This window comes from Podarcis muralis, chromosome 9, assembly GCF_964188315.1.
Source record: "Podarcis muralis chromosome 9, rPodMur119.hap1.1, whole genome shotgun sequence".
In the NCBI taxonomy this organism is placed as follows: domain Eukaryota; kingdom Metazoa; phylum Chordata; class Lepidosauria; order Squamata; family Lacertidae; genus Podarcis; species Podarcis muralis.
In genome coordinates, this window is record NC_135663.1 from 38,141,826 (window position 1) to 38,165,068 (window position 23,243).

Genomic DNA, 23,243 nt, shown 5'->3' on the forward strand with positions numbered 1-23,243 from the left:
ATTAATATAACATTTTTCAAATCAAATATTAACTAAAACATTTCAATAACCTTAAATGGGCCCTCTGTATCAAATTGGGACTGAGGAGACTTTTAATTTATTTAACCTTTCAGACCACCCTTTGTTACATAGTAATTACAGGGCACTTTCAACGTAATTTAGAAGAGCACATAAAATAAGTTAACACAACACACAGAAAACCCCCTAGCAAAGCAAATTTATTATCTGTTTCACAATATCCAGAAAAAAAATCAACACATTTACATTAACTAAATTCACAACAAACCTGAGAATTCCTGTTCCTGTTCCAATGTCAAGAACACTTCTGCACCCTGAACAGACAGCCTTTTCAATTGCTTTTTGATACAGCAAATTCCTATTGGCGTCATTAAGCATGATGAAGTGCCATCGTTCTACCACCCAGTTAGCAACACGATAAAAATTCTCTTTTGCATCTGGAAAGTCAGGGTTTAGCTTCACAGCTTTATGGAAATATGCGGCTGCTTCATCCCTAAAGCCCATTCTGTGAAGAAAGTGACACAATCAAAGTGAAACTTAAACTAGCAAGCAGATCGTTCAACCATAAATATTATACAAAAATCTACACTTACATTTTGAGAACACATCACCAATCTGGACTGCATTGTGTAAATGAAAAAGGCACCTACTGCAACTTGTCAAACTACTAATCAACTAAAACTAAGATTTGCTGTGACCAAATCATAAGAACATAACAAGAATCATGATGGATCAGACCAAAGGTCTATGTAGTCCAGCATCATTCTCAAAGTGCCCAATCAGATGCATATGGGAAACCTGGAAGGAGGACCAAAGTGCAACACTCTCCCACTCATGTTTCCCAGCAATTTATATTCAGAGGCATTGCGCCTCTGATTCTGGACACAGTACACAGCCATAGGGCGCACCTAGTTTTCAGGGGGGAAATCAAGGAAAAAAATATTATTCTCCCCCCCCCCCCCGCAGCTCTGGGAGCAGCGGACAGGCTGCATGCAGCTTGTGCGCTACTCCAAGACCTTCTCCCTGCTTTTGCAGGAGGTGGCGGAATTCCCCCACCTCCCGCAAAAGGCCACAGAACCGGTGCGCGACTCCTGCGGGCTTTTTGACCAGGAGGGAGAAGGGACTGAAACAGCCAGTCAGTCCCTTCTCCCTCCTCGGGGAAAAGCCCCCAAGAGCGGCGTGCTCTTTAAAGGCTGTGCGGCTCCTGCAGGCTTTTCTACGAGGTGGGGGAATTTGCCCACCTCGTAGAAAAGCCTGCAGAAGCCGTGCAGCCTTTAAAGAGTGTGCGGCTCCTGCGGGCTTTTCGACCCAGCTTGTGGGGCTGGCGGTGGGGGGAAGCGCTGCTTTCCCCCACCGCCAGCCTCAAAGAGCAGACTCTCCTGGCTTCAGCGAAAGCAATGCGAAGCCTCCGGAGCGCAGGCTTCCGAGGCTTCGTGTTGCTATCGCTGAAGCCAAGGAGCCTGCATTCACCCCATAGGACGCACACACATTTCCCCTTCATTTTTGGAGGGGAAAAAGTGCGTCCTATAGGGTGAAAAATACGGTAGTTTAACTATATGCTGTGTGGAGGACTTTCAGACCAAAAAATAAAGCACATTGTACATTAAACAGCACTGTGGACACGAAAGGTATTATAACACATCTTAGTTGTGCAAGACTTTTCCCTTCTGAGCCCAACACTAAGAAGTAATCACAACACTGCTAGATACCTGTGCATTTAGGATTAAGTATTTAATGGAATGTGTGAGATTAATGGAAATTTAAGAAGCACTATGCTAGAATTCTTAGTCAAAATACAACACAACCAAGGGCAACTACAAACCTGAAAAGATGTTCCCCCATGCTGTTACATATAACTTCATCATTAGGAAATAATTCCAGGGCATGCTCATAGCAATCAAATAAATCTTGAAATCGTGTGAGAGAATTCAGCTCTTCTGCCCATTTACAAAGGGTATACTGAAATGTTTCCTAAAGGAAAGTGATAGTTTAGTCGCAAAAAATAATTTATTAACGCTAATAAAATGTTTTTATTGGTAGATAGATATATGGCATGCAATGGCCTATTTGCATGTTATTTTCTGTCTCTAAACTTGTACACAAATAAACCTATTTGTCAGAGAGAATGACTGAACAAAGAACAACTGCTTACCTTGACATCATTTTTAAGCTCAGGAGCTAGATTCAATACCAAGAGATAGTGGGCATATGCAGTTCCAAAGTCCTGATTTTCCAGACAGTGTTGAGCACTTTGCAAGGATCTAGACACTAATTCACGCCTCCCAGCTTCCTGACCAACATTGCGCCTATGCCGAGATCTCCTTTTAGAGTTTGGCATTCTGAACTGCCAAAACAAAAACATTTATTGCAGTGTTACAAAAAGTTGCAAACAAAATGTTTGTATCAACATGTTTGCACTCATTATAGCCCAATTGCTACAAAAGTAAAAGTGCTTTAACATACACAAGAGACATTTCTTGCCGATGCACTTACTATTTTTCCATGTTAGAGTTCCAGCAAAGCGCTTATGAATGCAACACCTATAGATTTATTTGCAGCGTTTTGCAAATTGGATGCATGCTGGTTCCCAAGTGTGGGAGTAGAGGACACCGTGTGATTGTTGTTGTGAGTGCAACACAAACTGCAGATTAGGACATTGATCTTCATTCTTTTCTAACCTGGAACCCACCTTTAGCCCAAAGATAAATTATGGGACCCACTCCTTAATGTATATTTTTTTTACCATATATATATGAATGACGGGACCCATGCTATGCCAGACCATGACAAAATTGCAGATCCTCATCTGTCAGTTAAAGCTAGGAATAGTGTTCAGTACCACATGGTTAATGTTTTTGGTTTTTTTAAAGTTCTGTTCCTTGTGATCCTGCTGGAAGCAAAACATGGGAAGCTGCACTTTAAAACAACTTACTATAGATAATTGAATGTTGTGTGATTCCAAAATACACATACTATCAAGGGGCCTGGATAACATCTTTATAATGAGACATGATCAGGCAAGGCTCATTTATTCTGTGCCCTAGTGACTATTACTGGTCATAGGAGTTAGCTAATGAGAATTTTATATATCATGTGTTTTTAAAACATTTTGTAATGCAGATGCCCAATGTGATTGATAAATTCATTCTAAGAACAGAGGTGAACATTAACATATGCTGGAGGAATTTCACTCAGCTAAAAAAAACACTAAAGGAGTACGAAGGCAGTAACATTAATATTTTAACTGATTTGTGTAAACCAAACAGATCATGGTAACAGTGAAGGGAAATGGGAAGGCATAAACAATTGTACACATGCAGCTTGTCTTTAACAAAATATGGCATTAGTATGTGAGAGGTTGGTGAATCTATTCCTTCCCGACAAAGGGACATATATAGGGGGATATATTTCTATTCGCTGTGGAGTGAGGACAAAGGGGAATGGAGGCCAATCAAAGCTGTAATGGAACTAGTGCAGGAAGGAGCCAACAAAAACTATCCAACAAAAAGCAACTGCAATCTTGCTTTACATTAACAGGCACACTTACTTGGGAGCAAGTCCTATTGGAATGAGTGGGATTTACTTCTGAGTAAACATGAGTGGATCACGCCGTATGGTTAACCACTGCTGCACGCCATCCAGGCAAGCAAACCAGGCATTTCCTCTAAAAACACAAGACATTTCGATGTTAAAAGGTTTTTGGACCTATTTTATTCGTCGCCCAGCTTCCCAATTGCTCAGAACAATAATGAGGGCCCAGGGCAGGCGGAGATGCGCACTTGGCAGAACGTCGGGATGGATGCGGCGTGGGAAGAGACGCCGTTGAGCTTGTTCGCAGGGCGTGCAAAGCGAACCGCGGGAGGCCGGGACAAACAGGGACGGCCATCCAGAAAGAATGGCGAGTCAGTCACCTCGGCAATTCATCCGGGCGGTCTGGGGCTACCAGCCCGGACAACTCCAGGCAAACTCTCACACGCTCCAGCAGAAGCCTAGGGACGCCATCTTAGAGTAGGGCGAAGGAAGTATCGCGAGAAATGTAAACGGGATCAGGGCTCCGCGGCGCACACGGGATTAGCACCGATAGCGACGAGTTTCCAGAGCCTTTCTGCTGACCTGGAAACCTCTCCGCCGAGATTGTGCAAACGAGAGGAGTAGTATTTTACGCATGCGCAAAATACACCGCCGCCTTACAATAAAGTTTGCGCATGAGCAGAAAGGAGGCGAAGAGGCTGCTGTACAGTACTTCAACTCCATGAGTTGCTTAAACAACAAAAACAAAACAATAGCAAGGACGCGGGGGGGGGGGGGGGGGACGAAAGAAACAATAGGGCTATAGTTTTATTAGGTCCACCTAAAACTTCATGAAGCAAACGAATTTATAAGTCCAGCAGAACTTTTTAGGTTGGATGCTAAAAAAAAGGGAGCGAGAAAGGATGTTAGTGGGTGTGATTAGAAAAGCAATTTGTGATAGATTTTAGATGGAATGGATGCAGCGCTTTACAAAATGTTTGCAAGCAGCAGATGGGGCTTTTCCATCACACACATCTGTTTTTTTTCTTCTGGCAGGGAGCCAAAAAAAAAAAAAAAAAAAAGGAGCGGAGAGAAAAGTGGACAGTTAATGGAAACATACTAGCTCAGCCCTATTTCACAAAATGCAAGATAGTGAACAGCTCAAACCATTTCCCAAACAGAACGAAAAGTTGTGCAACTTTTAGCTGGGGAAAACAAGAAGGTAGATTTTAGATAAGCTTGTTCCTAGGAAGTGTTGGTACTTTAAATGAATCTGTGGCCTGGGTTCAGAATAAATGAGGGGCACCTAGTCCTGCATGTGTGCTGCCTGTTCATTGAGAACTAGCAGCAACAGTTTACTGCAAGACTAGGCTTTTTCTGATGAAGTGGGCTCTTATCAATGAAAGCTGATACTACAAATCTTTAACAAGACACTTTTTTTGTTTTAGTTCCAAAACCATGGAACTATCTCCCATCCATCAGCGAGCTTGGCTCATTTAAGGCAAGCCCAACTTGCAACATGCCTTTTATCCATTTAACAAAAAGAATCCGAGCAATTACAGCCAAGAACCACACCCTTAACTAGACACATTATTTAAGTCAATATTGATATGGCAGAGTACAGTATCTTATTGTGGTTAGTTTCAGTTTCACCAACACCTTGGAGCTGGCTGCTAGTGTCAGAATGGTGGACCCAAGTCCATCACTGGAAGCCGCAAATTTCAAACACCCAACTGGAACAAATTCTCAAAAATTGTTAAGAGCGGAAAGGGACCTTTAAGGTAACCTTTGGGAGCAGAATATAAAGGCGCGAAAACAGGAAAGGGTGGGCGGAACCCTCACCAATAAGAAATTATAAGCTGTTTCCTGCTCTGGGTAATCTTTTATCGAAACGAAGGTTAAAACGCCCCACTAAGTAAAGGCATGGCTTTAATGAGAGGATACGCGTAGATCTGAATGCATCCATAGGACAGGGCAAGAGTAAACAACGTGTTGGTTGCAAGGCGCGAGTTTCTGGCCTGAGGAGAGAAGCCGCCCCTGCTTCGAGCGGGGCCTGCAAAGGAGCGTGAGAGAAGCAAGACCCTGGGCAGCTGCGAGGGGAGGAGCCGACAGGCAAACGGCCGGCGCTGGAAGGAGCCCGAGCGGGAAGAAAGGAAGGTGGTGGAGGAGGAGGAGAAGAAGAAGGCCGGCGCTGGGTGGGAGCTGAGGGCTGTGGAAAAGGCGGCGCCGAGGCCACGCTGGGGCGGAGCCGCCTCTTTCGCCCAAGCGGGCTGGGATGCCGAAAGGAGCTGCTGGTTTTTCTTTTTCCCGCCGCAACCGGGCCGCGGCGAGAGGCTGCTTTTCCCCTTCCAGGAGCTGCTACGTTGGCAACCCCGGTAGCGCCGCATCCTAGTCCCGGGCGCTCGACTCCTCCTTCCCCAGGGGCGCGTTTTGCCGGAGCCGCGCGGGTCCCATGCTGCGCCGGGAGAGGCTCTGCCGCGCCGCCGCCCCGCCGCTTGCTGCTGCTGCTTCGCCCTGCTGAGGAGGCGCTGCACGGAGAGCCGAAAGAGAAGAGCGGGGCTCGGCTTGCTGGTGGTGCTTAGCCTAGAGGGATTTGCGAGGAGGAGGAGGAGGAGTGGTGCCCGGGTGCCGCCGCCGCCGCCATGGGGCTGCAGCCCTTGGAGTTCAGCGACTGCTACCTGGACAGCCCCTGGTTCCGCGAGAGGATCCGAGCCCACGAAGCCGAGCTGGAGAAAACCAACAAGTTCATCAAGGAGCTGCTCAAGGATGGCAAGAGCCTCATCGCCGCCACCAAGAGTGAGTGGGGAGAAGTTGGGCGAGCGGGGGCAGGAGGGCTGGTTGGGGCGGCATGAAAGCCGCTCGGCGAAGTTGCAAAGTCCGCTCTCCGGCATGCCCCGAGACGGGAGCCTCTCCTTGCCCCTACAAGGTCTGCGGGTGCTGCTGCCGCCTCCCGAGGCTGCTGCTGCTGCTCCGCCGAATCTGGTTCCTCGGGCGGCGAAGGCGGGTAGCGGCGCATCTTGCAGAGAGTTTCGGGTTTCCTGGCTCTGGGGCGGCGGAGTTGCCGAAATGCGAAAAGGAGCATCTGCAAACGCTGCCGAGGGGGCCCGTCTGAGGACAAGGGGAAAGTCTCCAACTTCTCTAGCTTGTCCCTTCTTCAGGTCGAGGATGAAACACTTCAGGCTTTTCTGATACCTGACACCTAAAACCGCCAAAAGGTCCACTATACTTGGGAAAATACAAGTATACCGCCGCCCCCTTAGAGGTGCTCATAACTTTCAGGATGCAAACTGAATTTACTTGTGTGATTATAAATAATAATAGAAAAATCTGACACAGCACATATGCTAGCCGGATTATGAAACACAAGGTTTACAAATACTAGAAGGAATCCCCATACAAATAAATAACTTCCTGTTGACTGTATATCAAGCTTTTCTGTGACATCAGTTATTAGCCTTCTGGCAGATGATATTTCAAGCTTCTCTTCCTTTTAGGACAAGAAGCATTAAAAACATATTTGATTTTTAAAAATAAAGTGAGCTTAAGGACAGCCAGTGACTTTCTAATATTAAATTTCTATGACCACCACAGTTCCTGGCTGTCATTCAGGCCTCTAATAACCAGAGTCTAAGACTAGTATGTATGCAAAATGTGGTTTCATTATGGGTTTTGTGGCTTTTTATTTTTTTAGCACTTCTGTTGTGCCACAAGTAGCCATGAAGCACTAGTGATTTAAATAAACTTTTGGGCATATACACATAATGTAACTTTTTGGAATTTAATTTGCATTGTTCACAAATCTATCTGCATGTGCACATATGGATATTAATATGCTCTAGAACTGTGAACATGATATACCTCAGTCATGTTGTGGAGGAATTCAATTATATAGTTGCAATAAGTCATTAGGCTAGAATTCTGGTTTTCATAGTGCAATCCTATAAATGTTTATTAAGAAGTAAGTCCCATTGTGTCCAGTGGGGCTTGCTTCCAGGTAAATGTGTTTAGGAGTGTTGGCCTCAGTTGCCTCAGTTGGCCTCAGTTGTTCCATTCTACTTGGGAACAAGTTCCATTGATTCAGTGTGCAAAATTTTGTGCTTCATGTTCAAATTAGTGTTTGTTTTGAGACATGTCTTTATACCATAGTAAATTCAACTTGCATTATGTCAGCATACTGATTACATGTTCCTGGCAGCTGATGGAAATTGACTTGGCTTCTTTGAACTAGTCTCTTATTATGACACAAACTACTACAAGGTTTCTATAGCAAGTGTGAAATGCCAGTATTAACTATTCTGAGTAACACTTCAGGTTTTCTGTTTGTGAGAGAGGAACATATTATGTAGAAATGTATCTTGGAATACATTTGTACCCCATTTCTGTTAGTACCTTTGGTAACTCTTTCATATCTTGATAACTGGATTCTCCTAACCAGCCCTATCAGTGAAAGCCCTGCACAAGCACTTATGTTCTGCAGCAGGGCTCTGCTCTGCTCTCTCTCTCTCCTTCCCCCATGTGCCCTTGCACCTGTCTGAAATTGCCTCTGTGTTGGCAGGAGAACCCCCACCACAATGCAGAGGGAGAGAGAGTATTGGTCTATCTTGCAAGCTGGAATGCTTGTGAAGTTGGTGACTGGAACAGGGCCATGGGGTTGTAGTGATGAAAATGTCAACCAGTGTGCGGCAATTGTGAAAATGACAAGTTTCATGCTAGGAATCATTAGGAAAGTGATTGGGGGGAAAGCCTGTGAATATCAATGCTGTTATATAAATCTATGGTGCAACCACACTTGGAATACTGTGCATAGTTCTGGTCACTGCACTTCAAAATATACATTGTAGAGGTGGAAAAGTTTCAGAAAAAGGCAACTTAAATAATCAAGAGTGTGTGTATTATTATTACTATTCATTTCATTTCTATGCAGCTTTATATATATTTTTTTAAAGTCTAAAAGTGGTTTACAACCTACATTAAAATGCCAGAAGAAAATCAAATGCAGGCGTCCCCTCACTTCCGTGGGGGGGGGGGTCATGCTCTGGGTCCCAAAGTGCATAAGTGAATTTGCATAAAGTGGGGACTGCCCTGTAAAATGCCTCTAAATGCCTATTTCCCCCTGCTCTCCAGCTCTCTTCCACTCCTTCCCTAATCCAGACCAACATATTTAGAGTTGAAGCTCTGGGGAACGCTAGATAATGCGTAGGAAAGTGGTTGCTGCTGTTGCGCTACCCCGCACACCAGCTGTTAGTGGCAAGGCTGAGCCACCTAAACAAAGCCCTGCTGCACCTCAGGTCTCTTCAGGGCTTCCTCTGCCCTCACTGATGTCCTCTTTGGGCTTCAGGAAGGGTCTCATCGCAAGCCATGAGGACTCTCCGGCTCTCTCCTGCCATTTCCTGGGGTGATTCTATTTATTTACTTATTTATTTATTTCCGGCGCCGCACATATACACGGTCACACGCAAGCAGGGGGTGGTGTTGTTCCTGTATAAAATATACATTCAGAGCAACATAATTAACAGGAAACTGAAATATTATCTTATATTTCAAAATAAGACATTGCAAAGGAGGTCAGGTATAGAATACACAACACAGCAAAGTTAACAAAAATATTACCTTAAACATTTCAAAATAAAACATTAGTAAAGGATGTCAAATATAGAATACTCATTTAAAACAGCATAATAATATGGCTCCAATTCAATTTCCTATGAGGATAGGTTGCAACATTTAGGGAGCTTTTAACTGCTTGAGGGGGCATGAGAGATATGTATAAAATTATGCATAGTGTGGAGAAAGAAATGACCTCCCCCTGCCAATAATACTGGAACTCAGGGGCATCCAATGGAAACAAACGTTGGAAGATTCAGGGCAGACAAAAGAAAATACTTCTTCACACAATGCATAGTTAAATTATAGAATTCACTCCTAAAAGAAGTAGTGATAGCCATCAAATTGGATGGTTTTAAAAGACAATTAATTCATGGAGGACAAGGTCTACTAGCCACAATGATTATGTTCTAACTCCTTTGTCAGAGGTGGCAAACCTTTGAATACTGTATCACAAGTCGGTGACTCCTGTTGCACTCAAGTCCTGCTTACTGGCTTCCCATAGGCAGCTGGGTGGCTACTGTGAGAGCAGAATGCTGGACTAGATGGGCCATAGTCCTGATCTAGCAGGGCTCTTCTTATGTCTTCAGGCTCGTGGCATTCTTAAATAGCTGCTAATTAGAGCAAGCTTTTCATTTTTAGCAGTCATTAATATTCTCAAGAGAGCTGCATTGGCATCTGTATTTGCACCAGCCCAAGTTAAGCTTGTTGGTATTGTATTCCTAGTTGTCATCTAGAGTTCCTTGGTGACATTGTGTTTTATTTGTAGGTTCTTTGTGCAGTGTCCTTTCTCCTTGCTATTTTCCTCCTTTACAATTTCTCTTTCTAGTCCGTGGATGTGTGGGCGTCTTGGGTTAGTATCAGTATGTGTATGACGTATGATTGTTAGACTGTGTGTACGAGACAAAGAAATGGTATACTGTGAGATATCAAGTTTATGATACTCTCGGATAATAATTATGTTCTCTACATTGCAACAATTTCAGTGATGGGGGAGGGCCTGACCCCCGCTTATGTCACCAGTGTTAGAAACTGAGATATGACAGCTAAGAGCTAAATGGAACTAGGTTATGGGCGTTGCAATTGAATGTCCAGGTGTGCTATTTATAACAAGAATACAAAGGTGAAAATGAATAAACTGCAACTAAAATCTTACGTTCATTTTTCACATGGTCTAGTCCTCATCAGAAGACTGCAAAAAATAAAGTCATACTCCCCCTGCCCACCCCCTAGTATTCTTATGAGGGTCCCTTCTCCAGTCCTTAGAGAGTGGCAGAAAAAGCTCCTCCTTTTCTTCCAGCAGTGGCAGTTTTAATCTAAAAGCTTAGGCTCAGTACTGCGCCCAGAGCTCAGAAACTGCTGGCATTAATGAAATTCCCTGTCGCAAAACACGCTTAGAACAATGGGAATTTCGAGCGCTGGATGTGACTAGGGCTGTGCTTTAGTGTTGTCTCTCCTCTGTCATGCCTTCCTACCACACCTCTTCCTGCCCACATCTGAGCTGTGTGAGGCCTTGTATGACACAACTGCAGTATTGCTGCTGCACTCGGTTGCTGCACTGGTTTAACACCTGGGTATTATGTTGAATTGATTCAGCACCAGAACTTGTAGTCCTGTTCTAGCATCCAAATCTCTTCATTTGCATGCACTGGCATTAAAATGAAAATATAATTTCACTGTATCATTACTCCAGTTGTTCTAAATACGTTGGGTGATATTGAGTCTGAGCAGTGGACTCAATAATACAGTATTTTACAGTATTGAAATATTATTGAGTCTGAGCAGTGGACTCAATAATACAGTATTTTGAATATTGACAGTGTTTTCCACATTATCTTGTTTGCTGCACAATAATGAAGGAATGTGGTTTGTTGTTGTTTGAATTGGCCAAACAAGAAGAGCCTATAACATGCCCTTCCAGATTCCTTCTGTTTCTTACTCAATGTGTCCTGGACTCATGATTTCCTCCCCAGTAATACTTCCTTTTTAGTAGCATGGTAACTGCACGCTAATGTTCATAATAAGTCCTGGGAATGAAAACATTACATTCTGTGGGCAATAAAAACTGATCCCTGGTGCCTTATTAGTAGACATAATCTCTTATTCCTCTTGGGGTTTTGACTTATTCTGTTTGGTCTTTTTTCACAATTCATCTTTGTTTCTAAATCAAAGTCTGCTCTGCGTTTATGAGCCATTGGAGTGGTGTGGTTGGCAAGTGGCACAGCAAAGCAGTATGCATTAGACCAAGGGTTTCCAAAGTGTGTCCTGTGGACCACCAGTGGTCCATGAGCTGCGGTCAGGTGGTCAGCAGTCTCTGTGTGAACTGCAGGTGCAGCAGCTCCTCCTGGATGGGGGTGGGGTGAGGAAGCCCTGAACAGGGAAAAAGCAGCTGACAAGGCACTTGAAAGGAGTGCAGAGCCAGTACTGTAGTATATGGGAATGAAAGAAGCAGCGGTTACATGCAAGAAAAAGAGAGTGACTCAGAGTGGGAATTGTTGACTGACAAATCTATCAAACATCAAAGAACTTTGTTTATCACAATAGGCCCAGCTGTTGAGTTACAATAGTTGTATTACTTATTTTATTTCTTACTCTATATTTTGTTGTATTAAGATGTTGATTCCATACATTTTTAAAAAAAACACCTTTTTATCATTTAGCACAGCACATTAAGTGGTGCACAAAGACCTTCAGCTATTTTCATAGGATCTGGGAGAGGGGGTGAGCTTGGAACTCTGTGCTTGACTGAGAAGCTAGGACCAAATCTTGAGTATCCTTGACTGCTACAATATTGTGGCAGGCCCGTCTTTCATGTGGTGGCTAGGGACAACTGTTTTTGGATACAGTGTTGTTACTGTACCAGCATAATCTGATGTATTGAAACAGCTGGTTTTCAGCATGGTTTAGATGCAGGTAATAGGGTCCCCTCCATTTTCATGAAGAAGGCTTTGTGTACAGCTAATATAGCCAAAGTGCTTAGGTTGAAGCAAAAAAAAAAATAGTAACCAGAAATTTACTGTTTAAGTAGCGGCAGGTAAAAATAAAAAATAAAATATTAATCTAACTGGTATGTCTGTATTTAAAAATCTGTCTCCTACTAGGATGGTCTCCTTTTATTCTTGGGTTAGAGATTGTGAAGATACAGTAGCTGGAATTGTTCATCACGCTTTTCCTTAAATGTGTATTTTTAAAAATTGAATTGTTTTGCTGCTTTCTGCCCTGGGTTCCTTTGTGAGGGAGGAAAGGATATAAATTTAATAATAATAAAAAAATCATTTCCTTTAGTGCATTCAGCTTGGAGTGGTGTTGCATCTGTGGTTAAGTGGCATGTATAACAGGAAGTAAAGCTATTGTTTTGGCTTTCGAAGACTTACCAAAGGAAGTAGTAAAGGAAACTATACTTGTTCCAATAGAACATCTTTGCAAAATGCTGTGACATGAAATCTGCACATATCTTAGATCGCTGTACAGCATGATCCTAAGCATTTGTAGTTTGAAGCAAGCCCCTTTATGCTCCTTGAGGATTTGCTGGTTTCAACACCTTATGGAACCTACTGAATCTTTTAATTCTGCAAATCACAGCCTAGTTTAGCAGGGTGACTGCTACTGAGCTTTACTCAGTAAGGCTGAAGAAAGTGTTCCACTTCAGATGTTACATATATAGTTGTTAATAATAAATCCAAATAAATTCTAGCAGAGAGAAGGGGGCAGGATCTTACTATTCAGTAAATCATTACTTCTTCTTTTTTAAACCACACTTTAGACTTTATGCTTTCTGGTAATTGAGCGTTGATATATAGTGCAGAAGAGCTTTTAAATAATAATAGTAATTGGAAATGAAAAGGGATAGGCACTGAAGCTTTTTCACTTTCAAAACAACGAAATTGTCATTTAAAGAGTACAAAGATAGGGGAAAAATTGCTTTGTTTTACAGTCGCTGTTTTATAATATCCCCAGTAACTCAAACAGAATTCATAAACCCTTCCAGACATTTGCCATTGCTATTACAAATATTGAATGAAAGAGAACTGATATAAGGTGATGGGATGCATGAATTTGTTGTAATAGTAGTACTGGTACTTTGTTTTTTGAACAGGCAGCATTAGGTACTGTATATGATTATTGTCTCTACAATTCTATGATGCCATTTCTTTTCTTTTTCAAGGTACTGCGTATTGTGACTCTCATGCAGCTAAGGTTAATCATGACTAATGTGACCTCCATACCTTCAGTGGGACTTGGCCAAGACTGACTTTAATTGGCTTGAAGTCAGTATCTTTTTCCCCCCTATGTCCATTTACTCATTTCCCCCCCTGGAAAATAACCCACAATTTCTGGCCGTTAGCTTTCTAGTGCCACCACTAGTGCAACTTCTAGGAAACTCAGCCAAAGCATCCATGACAGATGGCCAGCCAACCTCTGCTTAGAAACCTTCAAGGAAGGAGAGTCCAGAACCTCCCAAGGGAGATTCATCTTCCATGTACTATAAAAAGTAAACAACACTTATTTGACCCCACTTATTTGACACAGAGGGTGAAACCTACAGATAGAGTCCAAAAAGGCGCACAGGGAGTTCCTGTACATTTACAATTTAAAAAGCAAGTGGTCCTCACTGACCTGGTGCAAAAAGGTCTTTTCTTTCGGAGGAGCCCTGGCTGCCTAGATAAAACACTATAGCCCCATACACCTGGGAGTAAGGCCCCCTGAACTTAGTGCAGCTTTCTTCCGAGCAGATACTTAGTTTTTTACTAGATGCAAGTCTGCAGCACCAGACGACCCCGCTTGACTAGGCGCTGGGGTATATTTCACCCCACACCTTGCAGAGCTGGGCAGACGCTGCTGACGGGCACTGCGCCCCTTGGCAACATCCGAAGTCCCTGAACCACTAGGCAAAAAGCAGCTCCGGCTCACCCAGCCCTCCTCATTGCAACCCCATCACCACACTTACTTGACCTAGGGGTTCTATTGATCAAAACCGGAGCCTCAGCAATTGCCCTCCCCTGTCGGAAACAAACCAGGACTGCTCCAAGAAAACACACATGGTAGAAAGGAGAGTTAGGGATAGCCGGCCAATCTGGATTTTTTTCTTCACTTCTCACTTCCCTCTGTGGCCCCCTATCCTTGTGCTTTTTCACCTCTGGCCCCCTTTGAATATCCTGGGGCTTCCCAGGGGGCCCTATGGCCCCTGGCTGGGAAACACTGTGTTATAAAAGACCATGGTAGTTATCTAGAATATTCTCTAAGAGACAGACCTAATGTAAAGTCTATGGAATCGTATTATCTTGTAAAAAGTTTAATATTAACAGCACACTCCTTACAAAATCTCTTGTTTTAAACAAATCAGTGAAAAATAATCATTGTAGACTTTAGGGATTGCCCTGTAGTGTTTGTTTCCTATCTTGTTTCCTTTCCTTGAGAGCCAGAATACAAGTGTCAAGAAATGATTAACAGGCAAAATTCAGTAAACGCTAACAGTACTCACTTGCTTACTCCATTTTAATAAGATCTTGTACTCCTCTTGAATCAGAATCAGAAATGCTCAGGGGTCTAATCAATATTTGTGGTTTCTGAGACCACAGGACAATTGAGGCTTGCAGCTGATGACACACAGAGCACCTTTGAAGTTCAGCACATGTCTAGGATTTCATTTCTGAAAGTGAATAGGACTAGATTGTGCCACTTGGAGTATGACTGAAGCATCGGACAGTGTGGACTAGCTTCCCATCTTCCTCCCACAGCAGCTGGAATTTCCCCAAGTATTTTCAGCATCTTACATCCATATTTGGGTATGCGCCCCTTCCAAGGTCTCTCCCACGTTCTCATTTTGTAGGATTCATTGAAGGTATTAGGATTTACCATTTCACACTGGTTTGATTGCAGGTTGGAATGGTTTCTTCTTCCTATAGGGCAGTACATTATACTACTGCTGGTATCATAAATCATAATGACACTTATCAGCCTCAGTCTTTCTCCTGAGTTAGTAGGTGAGGAGGCTCAGAGCGAGAGGATCATCTTCCACTTCTGCTGTGCTTTCAAGTGTATTGTAACTAAATGATACTCCCTTTGTACAGCTCAAAAAATTACTTGGACTCAGGATGCTTACCATGGTGACCACCATGCAAGGGTAGGCATAAATAGATAAATGGACTCTTGGAAATACATTGTTTGTGAAATTCTAGCCCTTTTAACCGAGAATGCAGTTATTGTTCAGGCAAAGAAGGCCCTGGCCAAGTGACAGGAGCGAGCAGCAGTAAATCACCCCCAGCAAGATGGAGTTAACTATTAGCAAAACAAGATCTGCGCAAGAGTGTCAGGCCTAGGGAGCACAGCAACTCAGGTCTTACCCCGAGGAATTAGTTGCTGAGACTAAAGGCTCCTGTCTTTGCTCATCCCGCTCCATGCCTCTCCTTGTTCTGAGAGACCAGGGGAGGGAAGCTTTTCACAGCAGAGGGGGGACACACCTGTGCCTCTTCACAAGCCTGACCCATCTCTGGCTTCCCTCTTCTGCTGCTTCTGCTTCTACCTCTGATTCTGCACTTCTCTCTGCCACAGGCTCTCCTTGCTAACTAAGCCCTGTTACCTCTTCAGCTTCCAAGACCTCTTTCCCCCAGTCTGCTCCCTTATCTCCTTCTGACCACTCATTGTCATCCCACCACCAATCCCTGGGTTCTGAGCCTTCTTCCTTTGGGGGTTCCTCGGTGTCCAGCCAGTCTATGACACCTAGAGACAATGATTGTCATCATACGGCACTGTTTTTTTATGAAGGTGGCACTGAAATAAAACATTACTTTATCTAAAGTGGTCCATGACCCACAGTAATTTCTAAGTGGTCTACTGGGGATGGCAGGAGAGTATGAGAACCACTGTCTTAAGAGAGAACACAGTTTGGAGAAAAACATTGCTTCTAATTAGTACAGTGGTGCCCCGCTAGACGAATGCCTCGCAAGACGGAAAACCCGCTAGACGAAAGGGTTTTCCGTTTCTGAGTTGCTTCGCAAGACGATTTTCCCTATGGGCTTGCTTCGCAAGACGAAATGTCTTGCTAGTCTTGCGATTTCCCCCCCGCTCCCCCCCCCTTTTCTAAGTCGCTAATAGCCTTTTAGCAGCTTAGCCGCTAATCCTTTAATAGCTGCTAAACCGCTAATAGCCCTAAGCCGCTTAGCCGCTAATAGGGTTGCTTCGCAAGACGAAAAAACCGCTAGACGAAGAGAATTGCGGAACGGATTCTTTTCGTCTTGCGAGGCACCACTGTATTTCTTGGAGAAAATTTATGTTAACAGGTATTGAGGTTTGCAACTTGATGTTCAGTGTTTTATAGAAAGTTATTATTTGAGAGCGAGGAAAGAAAGCTTGTTCAAAACATGGGGTATGTCATAAATACTATGTGAGGTTTGTGTGTTGCATTTGACGATGCATCCCATGCGTGCAGAATCTGAATCTTCTCAACCTAATTTGTTTTCTTAAATTTCAGAAGAACTGGGTGGAAGTATGTGGGTCATTTCTGGTGAAGTCTCATGGCCTAGAACAAGTTTGCTCTGTAAAATCACATATTTGTTAAAGTTCCTCTCTTGCTGTTCTTCTGAAGAAAATACCTTTGGGAACAGTAATCTAAATAGGAAGTGATTTCAGAATCAAGGAGATAAAGCATTGCTAGTGTTTAGTTTTGCTTAAAAATAAAATAAAAACCTGCAGCTTAACTTGTGGGGAATCCATGGAATTCATGGAATCAGTAAGGCTCCTGATTAGCAGGGGATGTATAACAGAGGTTTTACTGTGCATTTATATACTTGGGGAAATAGATAAAATGCCTTCCCTAAGAAAATGTTACCGTAACACTTCTGTTCTGATCAGCAATTCTATACAGCTAACTTGTATTCCAGAACTTATCTATTGGAGTTTCTCTTGCTCTAAAGAACAGCTGGTGATAAACAGACTTGTAGAAATACATCCTTTTTTTGCAGTTTATTATTGAAACTTTATAGATGCTGATACTAATGTGCACATACAGAGTTCTGAATTATTAAATATTACTTTTTTTAAAAAAAAGGTTGTTTTTGACAAAACATTTCACCTCCCTGAAGTGCAGAACGCATGGTCAGGATGCAAATAAGAATAAATTGTCAGGAAAATGACTCTGTTTAAATGATTGAACCTGTGAATAATAAACAGGGGCATTCTTTCCTTAGTCACAAGCTAATCACTAGGACATACATTTAAAATTCATGGGAGTGATTCTATCCTTTGCATTCCTTTCATCAGAGAAGTGGGGTGGAAATATGCTAATGAAAGAATTTCCATTTAAAAAATGCACTGATACATAAAATCAATTAGTAATGTAACTAATGAAGACTAGTCAAATTAGGCAGTTTCAGAGTTGTAATTAACTATTTTACAGGTGACTACCCCTAAGAAGCGCATGGATTCTGCTCTTTGGGTGTGCTAAAATTTGTACATTATCAGGTTCCAGTGCCTTTATGATCCCCCCAACCGAAATTAAAGCAACAGAGGTATAAGCTATCTGTTTGCATCTTTAAAATATTTACAAATAGTCCAGTAAAAATAATTTCCAAGTAAATCTTAGAATTTGTCTGAGTACACTAACCACTGTTTGGCTATTGGAAAATTTGACCACTGGAAAATCTTTTTGATATATAGGCATTGGAAAATTTTCCAATTAACACCCCCCCCCCCGAAAACCCACATCTCTTCCCATAGAATTCTTCATATCTCTCTCATTGGTCTCCTTTATGTGCACCAAAGGCATGCAGTAGGGCTGGTTGTGAATGTTGCTGTGCCTAGAGGACCAACTGGATTATTCTATTAGTGTTTTATTGTGAAGCATGGATGACTTCACATTTTGTAACCCACAGATACTGCATATTGACATGGTATCTGTTTTGGCTAGATATTTTGTAATGCAGTTTGTTTAAACAACTAAGCCTTGCATGTGTTGAAACAAAATAAAAATTATGAATTGCATATATACAATTGAATGGGAGGGGTGGAGTAGGTTACATTCAGAAAAGCAAGTTACAGAATCAAGTCTGAATCTCTGTCCCAGTATCCCCTCTCATACATTTTCAATGGTATATTGAGTTTCCAAGTTCACTGAAGGGGCAAATGCTATTTTAAGAACAAGAAATTCTCAAACACACTTGGTTTCACAGTGGTCATTGGATAATAACTGATGCATATTATTGAGGAAAGTACAGTATTCATAGATTCTACACTGGTTTTTGCTTGGTTTTTACTATTGGTAAACACCAAGTGTTGTATAATATAAGCAGATGGAAACATATCAGTTGGGTACTAAAATGTTTCTCAAACCGCTGCACATTCAACCTACTGAAAGTCATCTTCCTGTTTCATCTTCCCACCTTCATGTTTCCAGTTCTTTGTGTCCCAACCTTATAATCTAGGAATAGAGCTGCAAAGGAATCCTGATACATCAGGTATTTTTTCCTCGTTGTTGGCTGTCCTATTTAAAAAAAACCAGGCTTTAATATGTTCAATTGAGAGGCGAATGGATTTAATTCTGAAATTAGCTATGGATTTAAACATGTTAATTTGGGCTCCAAGGATACACCAAACCTTAGTTTAGTTCAGAAAAGAGCAGGAATAAAAAAGATCTAGAATGAACAAAGTAGTTGTGAGCTTGGTTTACTATCATGTGCAAACAAGGCCTATAACTAAAATAAAAGAAACCACCCTCCCGAAAATAGATTTAAACACAGTGGAAAATGAACACCTAAAGCAGAGGCCATTTCATCCAGCTGGAAAAGCTTGATAGAGTAATTGTTTCCTGAAATAAATGGTTTCCTGAAAGAACTATAGATAGTGGGTGTCTGTCAAATCTCTTTGTTGTCTTTGATTATGTTTTGATTATGAGCTGCTTTTCTGGAAGACCTTTTTCTTTTGAAAAGTTGTCATGCAACTATAAATATAAATAATATGAAGAAGAAGAAACGGAAGTAGCCCCTCCAATGATCTGCAGATTCTTCTGGTCTCTCAAACACCATGGAGACCAAGAAGCACAGGAGTCACATGACTAGATCTTCCTGTTTTCCCTACACCCCAAACTGGAAGCCTGTTACTCAGAGGTTTGTTCCACTCCGTTTAATGGGACTTACTTCCCCAGGGAAGCTTGTGCAGGATTTCAGCCTGAGTCTCCAGAGGAAATGGGGAGGGGGAGCAGCTGTGTGTGTAGAAGCACAATAGTTCTTAAGTGGTAATTGAATGACATTGTTTCTCTAAGAACATTTTTTTCAGTTGTGCATATTTGCATTTCTCTTTATAGCAGGGGATAAATTCTTCATAGTTATATTTAGAAATACTGCTGCTATTTAAAAAAAATGGGGAGAAAAGGCAAGCTTCAAATAAAAAAGAGAAGAAACAGTTCCATCTAGATTTGTTTTCATTCTTGTTCTTATACTTCTGTAAACAAAGTTGCATGCGTGAACTTCTTGGTTTTATGCTTTCTATCCTGATCCAACTGCTTTGACACCAAAACCAGTATGAAAAAATAACAACCTGCCAAAATCTAATATTCTCCTTAAAAAGGTATAATTTTAAGGAGAATATTAGATTTTGGCATGTTGTTATTTTTTCATACTTGGTTTTGGTTTCTTCTAATACAGAAAGAAAATATGGGCTTTGTTACACATTAGGTCTACCTAATAATTGATCTCCATGTCATGAGGTTATTAATCGCTGCTCTCGTTGGAATGCTGCTTCCTGAAAACTATTATTAGTGCCATGATTGAGAAAGATGTGAACAGCTGCTGAGTTTTCAGGCTGAGTTTTCTGACTGAGTCACTAGATGTGTGAGTCTGATTGGAATTTTAGAAGTGCAAGGGTAGGACCTTTGGTGGAACCATTCTTGAATTTACTTTGACCATAGTTGATGATAGTTAATACAGCCATGCTTCTCTCTTTCTTCCCTTTCTATTGTTCACCAGATATTTTGAGGACATAGATACCATTCAGGCACTATTAAATCAGAGTTTTAGCAGTTCAGATTACTTTTGTTTGAAATTCTTTTGCATCATCTGTTTATTCAGTAGGTGTTGCTAGTGTGTTGTCAATACGGAGGGTGGAAGAAACTTAATCATAAAAAGCTGATGATTTGACAGGCTTGAGCATCTAGATCTTGGGGTTTGATGGATGTGTAAAGACTACATCTATGTGAGTTTTAGGAAATGGGTCTTCGCTCCATTGTTTTATTCCATAGGAAAGGATAGACTGTTGATGTACTACTGGATAGAAGTTTTACAGTTCCTGTAGAGCAGCATTTCCCAAACTTGGGTCTCCAGCTGTTTTTGAACTACAGTTCCCATCATCCCTGACCACTTGTCCTGCTGGCTAGGGATGATGGGAGTTGTAGTCCAAAAACAGCTGGAGACCCAAGTTTGGGATATCCTGCTGTAGAGCAATGGTTTTCTGGGGGTTTTTTTTGAGCTGGACCTAATTTAACCTTAACCTGCTAAATGGGACCGTTTTCATATTTTACTATATAAGCCTGACTTCCACTTTCTCACTGTCTTTGTCACCATTCCCCCCTTCTCTTTTTCTAAGAGGTTTGCCTACATTTCAGTTTTTAAAAATCCCAACATACTAGATCCCAACACACCCCTTAAGGAAAATAGAGAGAAGTATGCCACTGGTAATGGTGAGCCTTGCATCCAGGATCTCATTTTCACTCAGCTGTAAAATTTACTTTTATGGGGAGTGCTGACCATTCCTCCCCAGCTGAGCTTCATTACCAGAATTGAGCCTATCTGGGGAGGTAGGAAGTGCCTCAGAAGAAAATGTCTAAGAAAAAAATCATGGGTGCACTTTTATGCATGTGCTCTCTTGACCCTTTAAACAGCACCCTACCATCCCCTTGCAAATAATGAGGAAACCTGGAATAAAACCAGTTACTTTCTGCCATCACATGTAGCCTGGGCTTGAGAGTCCCCATTGTAAAAAGTAGACAAGCCTTTAGAAAATAGATATGCATGCAGGGCATTCTGTGTTTTTCCTGTAGCAGAGACACTGTTACTGAAAACGAGAATTGGAGTGTTCTCTGTATTAAATCCTGAATTAATTACAGCTCCCAGCAGGGTACAGTAGGGGTGGAAAATATGATTTTCTGTTCTAATGCCTTTGTATTGCTTCTGAGTAAGTCCAAATTATATGAATACTCAAGGGGAGGATTGAGATGTTTGTTGGAAGGGAAGGCGTGGGGCTTATGTCTCATATCTATTTTCTGTTTTGTGTCATGTCTGAAGTTCCTCCAAAGCCCTGTGTGTTTGTTTTGACACATAGGCATGTGAATATTAATCTCTCTTGACCTCCTTGTGGACTGCTTATATAAGTACAGGTTACAGCAGAGTTGCTTTAGCTTAAAAAAACCCCAAATGTACTTCAGTTTGTTAGCATTCCAGAAATGTTTTTATATTTGCTGCAAGCAACTCAGAGTGGCTGGGGCAACCCAGTCAGATGGGCAGGGTACAAATAAATTATTATTATTGTTATTATTATTATTGTTATTATTATTGTTATAAATTTTAAAAAGTTGATGCCATGTTGACATGTGTTATAGATGTCCAACCCCAACTGATCCATAAATGTGGCATTCATAGTCAGTCTTTGTGTGGTATTTAGTGCTAGTCATACTCAGAGTGAACGTCCATTGAAGTTAATGAACACGAGTCTGACTAACTCACGTTCATTAATTTCATTCTGAGTAGAACTTAGCTGAATTTAATTTAGAATAAAATGTAGAACAAAATAATGACCAACAATCACTAACCATATTTATAGTATAAGAAACAGTTCCTTTTTATATATATAATTAGCTGGTAGCTGAGTGATTCATATTCAGTGCGTAGTTCCAGTGAAGTAAATGGCATTTGTTGTAACATAGTGTTTTAGAACTAATAAGTTGCTTTTATAAATTTTTGCCCATTCATGAAGTGGCAAACAAATTTCATTTGTTGGGAAAGCAATTAGTACTCTGAATATTACCCAACTAACTCACACATAGAATAGATTTGTTATCTGTTCATATTACTTGCCATTGGTTTTTATGGGTCTACTCTTGAGTATGTAATGCTGCTTATCACCCTCTATCAAAAGAAGAAATAAAGTTATTCAAAACTCAAGCTTTTCTCTAGCTTTGGCATGGTTTACTAACAAATGCTAATTCAATTCATCACACCAACCATTTTAGATGGTCATTTCACATCTACCTGCAGGGCGCTGTTAAAGTTTGTCACATAATACAAGCGGCATTGAGTTCTTTAGGGATTGTATCTGCACCCCTTATCTTATGATGCCAGGTAATTGACAGTAGGTGGCCTTACCCACTTGTCAGTGTGATCCCGAGATGGCTAGTTACTTTTGTATCCAACCTTCACCTTAGACCAGGAGTGTCTTTTGGGTTATTGGAAAATTTGGAAATTCAAAATTGTGCCAGAAAATCCAAATTACTACCACTAGCACAATTTCATGATCTTCAGGAAGAAGTCGTAAGGAAATTAATGGTATTGTCTTTTGGTTCCTAGCTGTTTCTATATCTATTTTTTTTTTTTTTTTACTTATTTTGTCTTTTAAAGTTTTAATACTTTTGGTGTATGTGTTAATTAAAAAAATACCTCTTTTTTGTATATCTGTAAGAAGCTAACGTACTGGTACCTTTGTTTTCTTTGCTTGTAAGCTGCCAACCAGGTGGAAGCCTTATCTGTATAGATATAGTTATTCAGTACTTTGCGAACAGTACACAAATCAACCCCCATAAAGTGGCAAAGTCATCTTATACTGCGTGAATGTTGGTTGTTACGCATTCGGCAAAGTATTTGTTCAGTACAGTAATCTCTTTTGAGTTTTTAAAAGAGAGTAGAGAAATATGTCTCATTCCTATGGATACTTTCTCATAAGTCTCAATGGATTTAACAGGATTTATTCCCAAGTAAATGTGCATAAGATTGAAGCCTAAATCAGAGTTATATCAAGCTGAGCTGGCTGCATGATGAATTGCTTGTGCATTTGTAAGCCCTGCATTCATGGAATCTTGCAAAGGATATTGTCAGGCTTGATGTGGTAATTAGTTCTGATGGAGCTAAGTC

At 41.5% G+C, this 23,243-nt stretch overlaps 2 protein-coding genes across 10 annotated transcripts in view; one reads left to right on the forward strand and one right to left on the reverse strand.

Annotated features, from left to right (window-relative positions):
* Positions 1-6,344, reverse strand: part of PRMT9 (protein arginine methyltransferase 9) — a 22,389-nt gene extending 16,045 nt beyond the window's left edge. The window contains exons 1-5 of one of the 6 annotated variants that reach the window (XM_077934088.1): positions 6,207-6,344; positions 3,566-3,682; positions 2,171-2,357; positions 1,841-1,989; positions 287-523 (exon numbers count right to left, since the gene is read on the reverse strand). In XM_077934088.1, the coding sequence (XP_077790214.1) occupies positions 287-523; positions 1,841-1,989; positions 2,171-2,356 (572 nt within the window). In that variant the 5' untranslated portion in view covers position 2,357; positions 3,566-3,682; positions 6,207-6,344. Of the gene's footprint in view, positions 1-286; positions 524-1,840; positions 1,990-2,170; positions 2,363-3,565; positions 3,683-3,797; positions 4,273-6,206 lie in introns of those variants that run through there. The other 5 variants (XM_028745218.2, XM_077934086.1, XM_028745216.2 and 2 more) reach the window with 5 other exon arrangements.
* The window catches only part of ARHGAP10 (Rho GTPase activating protein 10), a 106,429-nt gene continuing 88,464 nt past the window's right edge, over positions 5,279-23,243 (forward strand). Inside the window, exon 1 of one of the 4 annotated variants that reach the window (XM_077934089.1) lies at positions 5,279-6,324. In XM_077934089.1, the coding sequence (XP_077790215.1) occupies positions 6,171-6,324 (154 nt within the window). In that variant the 5' untranslated portion in view covers positions 5,279-6,170. The remainder of the gene's footprint in view (positions 6,325-23,243) is intronic. The other 3 variants (XM_028745222.2, XM_028745220.2, XM_028745223.2) reach the window with 3 other exon arrangements.